Genomic DNA, 13,731 nt, shown 5'->3' on the forward strand with positions numbered 1-13,731 from the left:
GACTCTTAAATCTCCTATCTCTGAGTCCAACATAAAGTGTGCATGAAGCTGGGCTATGCATCTCCTGCCCCTTCTATGTGCTAGTGTCACAGTGTTCATTCAGGGCTTTTTGCAATCTTTACTTGAGCTAGAGGATTTTGCCCTCAAGCAATATGTTAACTCTTTTTTTACCCTGCACAACAAAAAAACAAATGGTCAGAGCATTGTGTATTTCTAACACACACTTTATAATGAACTCACAGCATAATCCCCAAACAGTAACACCATCTGTCAAATCTGCCCTCGGATACAGGCACAAAACTGCCATTGAAATCATCAGGAGATGTGCCTGTGTATCTGAGAGCAAAACATGACCCCTTGACAATTATAAGCAGACAGGAAAACAGTGCATAAAACAGTCTCTTTTTAAGAAGCTAACATACTTCTTCAAGAACATTGATTGTAGCTTGTCAGAAACTGTGGATAAAACAGAAAATCCCTTGAGTAGCTATTATTTATGGACAAGGTCTTGAAGAGGAAAAAGATTTACTCAGTTTGAAAACCTTCATAGCTTTAATGGTCCACTGTAGCATGTTGCACTGGACCTTTTTTTCCTGAATATTTTTTAGATCTTTATTTTATTTGTATTATTTGTATTCTTCCCCCTCCCCCCCCCCGCCCACTTATGTAGCACAACATAGCTTTGGTCATGTTCCCTCTTTTGTTTATTCACACATTAGTAGCGAAAATAGGGTTTATTAAAGAAAGTTTCCTCTGATGGCTGGATGACTGCCCTTGCATCAACAAAGATACATTTATTGGGAGAAAGCAGCAAAGAGTCCCGTGGCACCTTATAGACTAACAGACGTATTGGAGCTTGAGCTTTCGTGGGTGAATACCCACTTCATCAGATGCATGCATCTGACAAAGTGAGTATTCACCCACGAAAGCTCATGCTCCAATACGTCTGTTAGTCTATAAGGTGCCACGGGACTCTTTGCTGCTTTTACTGATCGAGACTAACACGGCTACCCCTCTGATACTTGATTTATGGGGAGAATCATCACACATTTTTTATTACAAAAATATCAAAATCATCCAAGGATGCTGGAACAATTTGTATAGTGGGGATGCTGAGACCCACTGAACCAAACTGTAAACCCTGTATATAATAGAAACCACTTCAAGCCAGGGGTGTGGCAGCAATGCCAGCACTTCTAGTTCCAGTACCTATGAAATCACCAAAGTTGTGGTGTTTAACAGCAACAAAAATAGGGCTTCGAATCTGAAGAGAATTTCCCACAAGTTAGAAGAGTGTTAAAGGTAGACAAATGTTGCATCGAACCTGCTTGGCAGTATCCTATCAACATTTAGAATTTGATCCTTCAAACCTATATGCACATGAATAGTCCTATCAAACTCAATGGGACTAGTGACAGGAGTCAACTCACTCACATGCAGAAGCATTTGCAAGATCAATCCCTTAAAGACTAGCACAAATATGAAATAATGTCACAACTTTGTGCCAGATAGAAACATCTATATACAACCCTACTCACAAAGGAGAAACAGTCACCTATAATATATAAAAATATCAACTGTATCAGTGAAGGAGACTCAAAGCCAGAAATATTATAAGGTAAGAGAAATATTTATTTTAATTTTGCACAAGAACGAGCTTATACTGAACAAATTCAATCAAGAAATAATAAGTGCAGTAAAACAAGGAAATATAGATGACTTTCCCCATCAGAAAACGTTAAGTAGCCATGCCGGTGCATCACTTTTTTTTACAATAACTTATATCTTTTTTCAGAGCATGTACTGTACATAACACATCTTAGCTGCTATATTCTTTGTTCCTGAAGACATCCTCCCTTTATTCAAATTTCTGCTAGAGTCTGCAGTGAGCAATCAAACAAAATTTGTGCAGATTCAAATATTATTAGATAAAAATCTCTGTGCCTATTGAAGTGTTGGACTTTCAAAGCTTCAGTAGGCTCAATGATCCCTTCTATTTGTCTCTCGATCTTGACATCGTTAAGTACAATGTTACAAGGTGTCACTTTACCACTAACCTAATATTCTGCATAATGATGCCAGACACATAAATAGCCAGAAGTTAAGCCTGACCTCAAAGAAAGGTTTACACATCAGAGCTTTTCTTCAGTTCCATAGATTTCATTCTGACTCAGGTAATTGAAAGCTCACTCAATTCAGAACATTTCTGCACTTTAGATGGACAAAACTGATGTGATTTCAGTTTTGGCTTTATACAATTTTTGGTCTAAAGGTCTTTTTGTGAAGGAAAATTCTGTAACCAGAAACTGCTTGTGAGACATGGTTGTTAGCTTCACAGTTCCTGAAGGCACTGTGGATCCACTGAGCAACAAACATGACCATTCTGTGAAGGAGGGAGGAAGGGGAAAAGAAGAGAGATTTAAATAGTTAGTATTTTGTAAAGTCAAATTAACAATCAGAATGACCATCTGCAAATACTTGCCCAGTAGAAGAACATTTCTAAATAAATGTGTAAACTGTTTATTTTTTTCTCTATCTTCACTTCAGTTCCATACTCTATGTAAAAGGAATCTAATGATTTCATTCACTAATCAGTTTGTGATCCATTTCGTAAAACTAAGACATAGAATTGAAGTCATTTGGCAATATGCTATTTATTTCACATGGATCAAGATTTGGCCCAGTGTGCGCAATAAAGATGGCAAAGAGGACAAGGCATTAGAATTTTTATTTAGATTTGACACAGGGGACCATGAGTTTTATTTAGCATTGAATATCTCAAGTTAATACTTTCAGGCTGTAACACTGTCAAAGGTTAATCTTTGAAGTTTCCCCTCCAGATCTTAGTATAGACATATTTCTACGAACATTAGGAATGAATGGAACAGGTTGCCTAGAAAAGTGATTAAAGTATTGAAGAAAAGATATATGTTGCATTTCCACCTCTTCTCCTCAGTATGACTCTTAATGCAGATAGTGCATATAATTTTTAAAATACTGTAAATACAGTTAGTCAATTGAAATGTAGGGCTGATTAAAGATCAGGGATGTAAGAATCATTAATTCTGTTTCTTGACTGTATGTGGCAGGAGACTAGACAACCATGCCAGCAATCCTAGAGTTCACCTTCTTTACTTGTGATTTGAAATGGTTTTGTGGCTAAGTCAGCTTTAGCTTTCTGAATTCTTAAAGGATTTTGTGTAAACCTATTTTGAAGTAGCTTGGTTAGAGAAGCTTATACTAATGCTTTGACCTGGCATGTGATGTACTGCTAGAAAACAGTGAAACGAAGCAGTACAAAAGAGACACACAGTAGTATGGTATTTATATTTTTTGCTACAGAATCAAAACTATACAAGCTGTGCTATGGTACTCGCCTTGCTTGCTTGGATTAGACTGCTTGGATGGAAAACAAAGCTAAAATACTTACAGTACATGTCAAAAAAGAACATAATGTTGGAAAGAAACAAAACAGGTTTTGTTCTTTGAGGAACAAATGGTACATGTTAATTATTAAGAGTCTGTGGCTCTAATTATACTGTTATGCCTTGTGATATTTGAAAATTCATAACATAGAATTATAGAATCATAAAAGCTTATGATTGGAGGGAACGTCAGGAGGTCATCTAGTCCAACCCCTGCTCAAAGCAGGACCAACATCAACTAAATCATCCCAGACAGGGCTTTGTCAAGCCAGCCTTAAAAACTGCTAAGGATGGAGATTTCACTACCTCCCTAGGTAACCCATTCCAGTGCTTCACCACCCTCCTAGTGAAATAGTGTTTCCTAATATCCAACCTAGACCTCCCCCCTGCAATTTGAGACCACTGCTCCATGTTCTGTCATGGAAAATGTAAGGATAAATGGTGAATCTAGTTTAAACAGGCACAATGACTATTTGGCATTTCTATTTCTGACTATCCTAAAAGGAAAGGATTACACCAATGTCCATCTGGTAGTTGGAATAATGTGGCGTATACTAGCTGAACTGGTTTCCTCTGTAGATCTTAGAATGGATTCTGACACGAGGCATTGTGAGTCCATGGAGCTTGGCATAGTATCTATATTACTCAAATAGGGTCAAATCATGATCCGAGTTTACAAGGCAACAATTGGTACCAGTAGCCCATAGCTCTGTATAAACTGGTTGTAAAATAGAGAGACCAGTCTTGGACCACAAGAGGGTAGAATAGATGGGACATGTTCCACAACTGACAACGAGTGGAATTTATACAAATAAGCTCCTTCTACACTCCCAGGCATCTCAACAATATGGGATTCTGATCCTGTTTCTTCTTCCAAGTGGAGCCTTAGGTGGTACTCTGGCCTGATGGGATGGACATGGGATGAGATCTGAAATTATTTGGGAGGGTTACAGGTCTCTATCCCAATGGATCCTGCTCGCTCTCTCTCTCTCCTCCTCCTCCTGGCTGGCCACCTCTATTGTGGAACTGCTACTGGTCAGTCTTCAGTTATACACAACAGAAAATACAGTTTCTCTCACACGTGTGTGTGTGTGTGGGGTGTGTGTGTGTGTGTGTATAAAATGGAAACACTTTATTCTAACATCCATTTTTTAATTTCTTTTAGAAGAGGCAGCAGAATTCACAGAAGCTTTTCACCATTAACTTTTCTTCTTAAGATAATGTGTGCCTTATCCCTGAGGAATATTAAAGGCCCAAATAATGTGGATTCTGCTGTCATTTTTAAACCAAGGAAGAGCAGAATTTCCATTTTTGCCATTAGAAAACTTAAAATATTTGATCATTACAATCCTAAAGGAGCATTTCTGGTAATTTGATGTTCACCCTACAAACTATATTTCCTGTAGATCTTACAGACCTTTGGAAATTATTTGACACTATAAGTATCTGCAAAATAGCAACGGGCTGGCAGGAGTAAGATCTGCCATCACAGTCAAAGCAAGATGTTTCTGTGGAAAGGATACGTTGGTTCACTTGCTCAAGGTGAGATACAATATGGGCTATGATGCTGTGGGATTTCTGTCTTGCTGGCACATTTAAACCATCATCTGGTTCTTGAAAGCTCTGCACCACTGATAGGAGAGTCTGCAGCTAAAGCTGAACATTTCATATTGCGACCTTTGAACAGCAAATGTAGAAACTGACTTCCCACTGACCAGACTACATGTATTAATTTTTATAAGCTATAGAACCGCCTGGTAAGGAGGCCTCTTGGCTTGATTTTTATGCTCTTTACCTTGCATTGGCAGAGGGTGCACTCTGTGCCGTGTTTAATCCATGAAGATCCAGTGAAGCGAATTACATTAGTTTCATCCAGACATGTCTTAGTAATGTCATTACGAATGGTGTCTGCCTGGCAGGGATCAGTGACGCAGCGTGGACAACACTCACTCTTGGGGAGTACACTGAATTCACATTCCACCTCTGGACAAGGCAAAGGCCAACAGTCAACTTCACCTTGCTATTTAAAAGAAAAAGAACAAAGAGAGATCATGTTAGGTATTCTGTGTTGTTTCTGATGTATTACATGTTTCTATGACTCAATGTGTTGTTTCTTTCTTCTGGCTGATTCTCCCATGTGGCTGTATTTAAAAGACAGTGAAAAGAATTCTGATGCTCATTTCCTGTTGACAATACCAGAAATTACATAGAAAGTGTATGTGCTTTAAAAATCAATGTGTCATTTTGGAGGGGTAGCGTTGGTGGTAAATGGAAGGGTGGACTGATTTAAATCAAAGCAACTTAAATCACTGAATGTAATCAATTGAAATCAGCAACCAGGAAACTTGATTTAAATAAGGCTGCATTCCTTATTAACTAGTTGATTAATTTTTTACTTGTGATTTCTGTCTAGCTCTAGTTGGATGGAAATTCAAATTCAATTATAAATGAACCAAAACAGAATTTTTTTAATTTATGAAATAAAACTACCTTAAATGCGCTGGATACATAAGAAAAAAAAAGTTTATCAAAAAGTTCATTAAAATATGTATTGCGTTTAAAACTAACTGATTTATTTAAAAAAGGAAGTATTATCTGCAGTTAGTGAATTGAAATACTTGTTTCTGGTCACCACGTCCTTCAAGATTTCAGAACTACTAGATCTCATCCTCTCACACCAACTTTTTATTCATAGATTGGAAGAGGAAAATGAGTTTTCCTGCTTTTTCAACTCCCAATTGGTTTCTTAACTTTGAATTAACTGGTCATTAAACTGCACTAGTTGAATAAACTGGAATGAAGAAAATATTCTCTGTGTACCTGCAGAAGAGGCTATAGCTGTCAAAAGCTGGTTTACTTCAACAATCTCTAGTTCCAGATGGCTAGCTAGGGACTTTCACCAGTTCAGCAGTTTGACTTTCTTTAAAACTTGGCTGCAAACAAGTACTACTTAATATTATTTCTTGAATTTAATTTAAATGATTTTAATAGGTTATAATAGGTCTGAGCCTTAACATAGGTTGTCATTATTTCAAAAGTAACTTTAAATAGGTTTATTTTTAATAAACTTGTATTTAATTTAAATTTAAACAATGATTTAAGTTAAAAAAATCATTTTTTTAAATGATCAGTTTTTAATCCACCCTAGTAAATGGACATCTTTCTGGCTCCCCCTTCCCTTTTCATTCAAACATCTTATTTTATTCCTGCTGTATTAGGGAGAAAATGCTACTCAGACATGCTGTGGATGTACAAGCTCAATGTGCAGCCAAATGAATGCATCTTGGCTGCACAGGAGATCTGGAATGCCAAGAAGCCATGAAAGGGGGTGGAGTATTGAAATATGGACAGAGATGTCTGCTTCCTTAGTAGCAGGACCATATTTGGGAGCACAATGCAGAGTCTCCTGTGCAAGAGATGCAACCAATGTCATGCCACTGATCTCCACCAATGTAATCCACCAATTACACAGGAAATAGTCCTGATTTATGGTAGGGTAAGTACAAGGATAATCAGGTCACAAATATGCAAAGCTGTCCTTGATATCATTGACCATGAGGTACTGTTGATCCATACTGGATCCTAACAGCATATTGAGGCTTGATCTAGAGTCACCCCCTTCTTTTCTTTTGAGGGACTTCACAGGGTAGTACCAAATGATTGTTCATTTGCCTTCAGGGTCTTCTCATGCAAGGCTTTACAGGGTTCTGTTCTATCACCTATTCCATTCAGTGTGACTAAGCAAGAAAATGGCAGATGAAATTCAGTGCAGGTAAGTATAAAGGAATGCACATTGGAAAACAATCTCAGCTGTACATATCAAATCATGGTGTCTACATTAGCTGTTACAACTCAAGAAAGAGATCTTGGTCTTATCATAGATAGTTCTCTGAAAACATGCACTCAGTGGGCAGCAGCTGTCAAAAAAGCTAACAGAATGTTAGGAACCATTATGAAAGGGACAGATAATAAGACAGAAAATATAATGCCACCAAATAAATTCATGGTACACCCACCCCTTGAACACTGGCTGGCAGCCCCATCTCAAAGAAGATACAGTCAAATTCACAAAAGTACAGAGGAGGACAACAACAATGATTAGGATTAGGGGTAAACAGCTTCTATTTGAAGAGATATACAAAAATATACAAAAATCTGTAGGAAAACACTTCAATCTTCCTGGACACACAATAGCAGATTTAAAGGCAGCCATCCTGCAGCAAAAAAACTTCAGGACCAGACTTCAAAGAGAAACTGCTGAGCTTCAGTTCATCTGCAAATTTGACACCATCAGCTCAGGATTAAACAAAGACTGTGAATGGCTTGCCAACTACAAAAGCAGTTTCTCCTCCCTTGGTGTTCACATCTCAACTGCTAGAAGAGGGCCTCAGCGTCCCTGATTGAACTAACCTCATTATCTCCAGCCTGATTCTTGCTTGCATATATATACCTGCCTCTGGAAATTTCCACTAAGTGCATCTGACGAAGTGGGTATTCACCCACGAAAGCTCATGCTCCAATACGTCTGTTAGTCTATAAGGTGCCACAAGACTCTTTGCTTATTTGAAGAGAGACTAAAAAAACTGGGAACGTTCATCTTGGAATAGAGATGACTGAGGGGGGGTATGATAGAGGTTTATAAAATCATGAATGGTGTGGAGAAAGTGATGGGAAATTTTATTTCCCCTTCACATACCACAGGAACCAGGGGTCACCTAATGAAATTTATTGTCAGCAAGTTTAAAACAAACATAAGGAAATACTTCTTCACACAACACACAGTCAAGCTGTGGAACTCATTGTCAGAGGATGTTCTGAAGGCCAAAAGCATAACTGGATTAAACAAAAAGAATTAAATAAATTCGTGGAGGATAGGTCCACAAATGGCTATTAGCCAAAATGCTGAGGGACACAACCCCATACTTAGGGTGTCCCTAAACCTCTGACTACTAGCAATTGGGACTGGACAACAGGGAATGGATCACTTGATAAATTGCCCTGTTCTGTTCACTCCGTCTGAAGCATCTGGCACCAGCCACTGTCAGAAGAGAGGATATTGGGTTACGTGGACCTTTGGTGTGACCCAGTATGGCTATTCTTATGTTCTTACATGTTAGGGAAGTGCTCATTTGGGGAGTTAGCAAAGTGCTACAGGCTTTGATGCCTCCATCGTGTAGACGACAGCTTATATATCAATTTTACTGGACCATAGTACAGTTGAGCTTCTTATCCAGTGTCTATCCAACAGTGGGGCTTGGATGAGCATTAGCTGAATGAGGCATGGCTAAAACCAAGATGATGCTGCATGTTTGGGGAAAGAACTAAAGATATGGCAGAGATTTTATCATTTCTATCAATTAAGTGTGCTAGCCATTTGTTAATTATATTTTATACTCATTATATATTATATTTTATGCTTATATATTTACAACTGTGTGTTATCTTCAGCTGTTTATGATCCTTTTTCATCTGTGCTTGCATGTGGACCTCATCACAATGAGGTGTCTCTTGCCATCTCAAGACTAGATCACTCCAAAGCACTCTACATTGAGTTTCAACCAACGATCACTTGGAAACTTCATCAGGTCCAGAATGTGGCTACTTGCTTAGTAAATCACACTTCTGACAGTGACATAAGGCACAACAGACTACATTATACAAGTGCTTGGTAGTCTACTGGGGTTTCAATTTGTTTCTAATTACAGTGCAAACTGATAGTTTTGCCCTATAAAGCCCTAAACTGCTTAGCAACTGGCTACACTAGAAATCTGCTTTTGATATGATACTGAGCAGATACAATCAGCTCAGGCAGTAACGCTAACTCTTCCAAGTATAAAATGGAAGAGGCTGACATCACAGAATTTTCAGTGAAAGATCCTCAACTCTGGAGTTTATTGTCCCTTTGGTCTGACCCAAGGACCAGATTAGTTGACTTCCCAAGACTATTTTCCTAAGCTTCCCCTCAGGGGTTGGGTTGAAACAGGGCAGGAGTAACCCAAAGAAGGGACTTTTATTTGTTCAGGGTCTGAAGATTCTTCTGGGGATATTTTTCTATTTGTAATTTTGCATAGAAGTCATAAGATGCCTAGAGTACTAGCACTCAATGGCATGCCATTCAATGGGGCCACAGGTGTTTCAGGCTGGACTGTGGCCAAGGGATCAGTATGCTATCCAACACCGCCAATCAAAGTATGGACTTCACAGAGGCCAGAGTTGCTTGGTTGTCCTACCTGTATCACTAAGTTTTGGTTTTGGAGCAGGATTCCATCCCTGATCCAATACCTGTGCAGGTCCCTTGAGCTTGGCTGATCTATTTAGGACTTAAGTGGAGAAACCAGCACTGGGCCCTAGGAAAGTAGTTTGTTTACAAAAATCACATATAATGCATTAAACGGTGGTGTTTTAAGTGTTCCCCAGAGCATGGAGCTGAGAAAGATCATCTAGGAATTTGCTATAGCTTTCATTTTACTTTTCTCCTGGAGAAAATATTAGAAAGTTCCCTTGTTCTTCAGAATCACATGATGCTGGGAATCAGTGACTGAACTTGGCATTTCAATTGATTTTCTTGGATTGAATGAAAGTACAAAGAGTAAACAAAAGAGATATCACCTAAAACATTCATTTGGTAATTGTATGGAAGCTAAAAACTATAGGCTTTTATTTTTTAGGCATTTAATGAATCACACAGGGACCTATTTTATTGCATTTTAGCAAGAGTGGACTTGAAACCTACAAAAGTTTGTCCATTTGGAATTTGTTCCCTCCTATTATTATTCATGACTTACAGAGAAAGCCACTGGATGGACCAGGATTTACTTCTGTGGATGAAACCAAGGTAAAACACCATTCGTTTTCATCTCGGGATTGTTTGTGACAGCAAAGTTACTCCTATATTGAGACCAATGATTTCAGTTAGACTACGTTTATGTCAGCTATCAGGAGACTAAACTTTGTGTGCCACAGACAGAGAACAAGACAGATCAAGATGGCATAAATGCCTGAAAACCCTGCAACAGCAGGGAATTGATTAGCTACAATATGCTCAGATGATCCTTGAAGATAAGCCATCTTCCATGCTGCAGAAGAAGGAGAAAAATCCACCAAATCCTTGCCAATCTGACCTGAGGAAAAACCCGTGCTGACCCCAAAAGTGGCACTCAGTTTCACCCTAAGCATGTGAACAAGAAATATCAGCCAGGCACCTCTATACTACCTCAGAGCACAGGTCCACCCTATTAGATGACCCATCTCCAGCTGTGGCCAACCCCTGATGTTTCAGAAGTAGCCAAAAAAAAAATCCAGAATACATCTGGCCAACAGTTTATTGGGGAAAAATATTCTTCTCTGACCCTTAAAGGTGACTGCTTGAAGCCCTGAAGCATGAGATTTACAATCTTTGTCTTCATGCAGAACTGAAAGTGGTATGAGCAAGTAGAGGGCAATGTACACCTTCTTGTTCTCTCTGTGCCCCATGAAGGAAGGGAATGAACAATGAGATTCATAGATTCACAGATTCTAAGATGAGAAGAGACCACTGTGACCGTTCAGCCTGATCTTCTGCACACAGAGGTTGTAGGATTTCTCCAAGAAGCTGGATTAAAGCTTTTTTAGAAAGATATTTAATCTTATTTTAAAGATTCCAAGTGATGGTGAGTTCTCCACCTCCCCTGGTGAGATGTTCCAATGTTTAATTACCCTCAATGCTAGGAAATTGAGTATTATTTTAAGATTGAATTTGTCTGGCTTCAACTTCCAGCAACTGAATCTTGTTATGTCTTTGTCAACAAAATTGAAAAGCACTCTGATACCTTTTCCCTATATAAGTATTGTACAGAGTGATCAAGCCGCCTCTCAAAGCTCTCCTTGATAAGTTAAGTTGAGCTTCTCATTTGAACTCTCTCCAGTATTTCTACATCCTTCTTGAAGTGCGGACATCAAAAATGGAATAGTATTCTAGCATCTGTCTTAAAAATGCTATGCACAAAGGCAAGATCCCTTTCCTGATTCTATTTAATATTTCCCCTTTTATTCATCCAAAGATAAAATTAGCCCTTTTTGCCACCTCACTGCACTGAGGCCTCATGTTGGGGTGGTTATCTTTGATGACCCCTAAGTTCTTTTCTGAGTCACTGCTTTCTGAGACAGAATCTCCCATCCTGTAGCTATAGCCTGCATTTGTTGTGACCAGATGTATTACCCTGTATTAAAATACATTTTGTTGAATTGTGTCCATCTAACCCAGGGATTCAGACCTCTCCATAACAGATATATATCCTCCTCATTATTTACTACCCAATCAATCTTTGTGTCATCTGCCAATTTTATATAATCTTCTCAATCACTGATAAAAATACTGAATAGCATTGGACCAAGAACAGACCCCTGAGCTATGCCATTAGAAACGGCCCCACCAATTGATGTCTCCCCATTAGCAACTACATTTTGAGATCTAATTGCACTGCACTATGTCTAAAAGACATAAGAAGTGTTACCTCTTAAAACTTGCATGGGACATTCTTTCAAATCAATGCAGTAAAGTGCAGCTTGGTGAGCAATTCTCAAGAAATAATGTATTCAGGGAATGTAATCTTTTTTTCATGTTTGTGAATTTGTCATGAACAGACTGAGTTTTTACCAACTTGTCTTCTATTTGAAATTGTTCCACAAATATTTTAACAAACAAATTGCAGGCTAAACAATGGCTTAAATGACCAATCACATCCTGAAGAGCGAATTCTGAATATTGAATTTTTAAATGACTATCATGAGCAACTTCTGATCAGTTCATAGCCTGCAATTTGTTTGTTAAAATATTTGTGGAACAATTTCAAATAGAAGACAAGTTGGTAAAAACTCAGTTTGTTCATGACCAATTCACAAACGTGAAAAAAGATTAAATTCCCTGAATATATTATTTCTTGAGAATTGCTCACCAAGCTGCACTTTACTGCATTGGTTTGAAAGAATGCCCCCATGCAAGTTTTAAGAGAAGACATTTCTTATGTCTAACTAGATGATGGCCACTCTCCACTCAAAAGAATTTATTTTCATACTGTCATAAACAGATAGCTAAGGGTTAATGTCTCTTTCACCTGAAGCACCTGACCAGAGGACCAATCAGGAAACCGGATTTTTTCAACTTTGGGTGGAGGGAATTGTGTGTCTGAGTCTTTTGTCGCCTGCCTGCTTTCTCTGAGCTTTGGAGAAGTAGTTCTACTTTCTAATCTTCTGTTTCTAAGTGTAAGGACAAAGAGATCAGATAGTAAGTTATATGGTTTCTTTTCTTTGGTATTTGCATGAATATAAGTGCTGGAGTGCTTTGATTTGTATTCTTTTTGAATAAGGCTGTTTATTCAATATTCTTTTAAGCAATTGACCCTGTGCTGTATCATCTTAATACAGAGAGAACATTTGTATGTAATTTTCTTTCTTTTTATATAAAGCTTTCTTTTAAGACCTGTTGAAGTTTTTCTTTACTTCAGGGAAATTGAGTCTGTACTCACCAGGGAATTGGTGGGAGGAAGGAATCGGGGAGATCTGTGTGTTGGATTGCTAGCCTGATTTTGCATTCCCTCTGGGGGAATAGGAAAGTACTTTTTGTTTCCAGGATTGGGAACAGAGAGGGAGATTCACTCTGTTTGGATTCACAGAGCTTGTGTCTGTGTATCTCTCCAGGAGCACCTGGAGGGGGGAAGGGAAAAAGGATTATTTCCCTTTGTTGTGAGACTCAAGGGATTTGGGTCTTGGGGTCCCCAGGGAAGGTTTTTCAGGGGGACCAGAGTGCCCCAAAACACTCTAATTTTTTGGGTGGTGGCAGCAGGTACCAGGTCCAAGCAGGTAACTAAGCTTGGAGGATTTCATGCTAACCCCCATATTTTGGACGCTAAGGTCCAAATCTGGGACTAAGGTTATGACATGGTGTAGCAGTGGTGGGAGATAGACAGAATCCAGAAGCCAGTAGAAATATTATATTTTTCTTTTCTCTGCTAAGGGCTTTTTAGCAGAGAGAAACAGTTGGTTTTAAAAGGGAACCAGAGAGAATTTTTTTTTTCTGCTCTCTCTGGCAGTTTGTGGCTTGCATGTTAAGCGAGAAGCCATTAAGAGACTGTTGAGGGTCTTTTGTCATGCAATAGCCCTCCCATTAGGAGGCAAGTACCAGCACTTATAGGCATGCAAATAAAGTGGTTTTTCTGGTTTCCCTTCATTGAACATTAGCTAGAGAGAGAAAGGGAAAAAAGCACGGTTGCTAGGCAGACTCCAGGAGGCAAGAGAACCTGCAGTTCAGAAGATAAACACCGGAGGGCAC

The 13,731-nt window shown here is 38.7% G+C and overlaps 1 protein-coding gene across 2 annotated transcripts in view; it reads right to left on the reverse strand.

Moving 5' to 3' along the window:
- Nucleotides 1-1,630: 1,630 nt before the first annotated feature.
- The window catches only part of NELL2 (neural EGFL like 2), a 264,640-nt gene continuing 252,539 nt past the window's right edge, over nucleotides 1,631-13,731 (reverse strand). For both annotated transcript variants that reach the window (XM_050936133.1, XM_050936132.1), the window contains exons 19-20: nucleotides 5,221-5,445; nucleotides 1,631-2,383 (exon numbers count right to left, since the gene is read on the reverse strand). In XM_050936133.1, the coding sequence (XP_050792090.1) occupies nucleotides 2,333-2,383; nucleotides 5,221-5,445 (276 nt within the window). In that variant the 3' untranslated portion in view covers nucleotides 1,631-2,332. The remainder of the gene's footprint in view (nucleotides 2,384-5,220; nucleotides 5,446-13,731) is intronic.

This window comes from Gopherus flavomarginatus, chromosome 1 (assembly GCF_025201925.1).
Source record: "Gopherus flavomarginatus isolate rGopFla2 chromosome 1, rGopFla2.mat.asm, whole genome shotgun sequence".
Taxonomy (NCBI): Eukaryota; Metazoa; Chordata; order Testudines; family Testudinidae; genus Gopherus; species Gopherus flavomarginatus.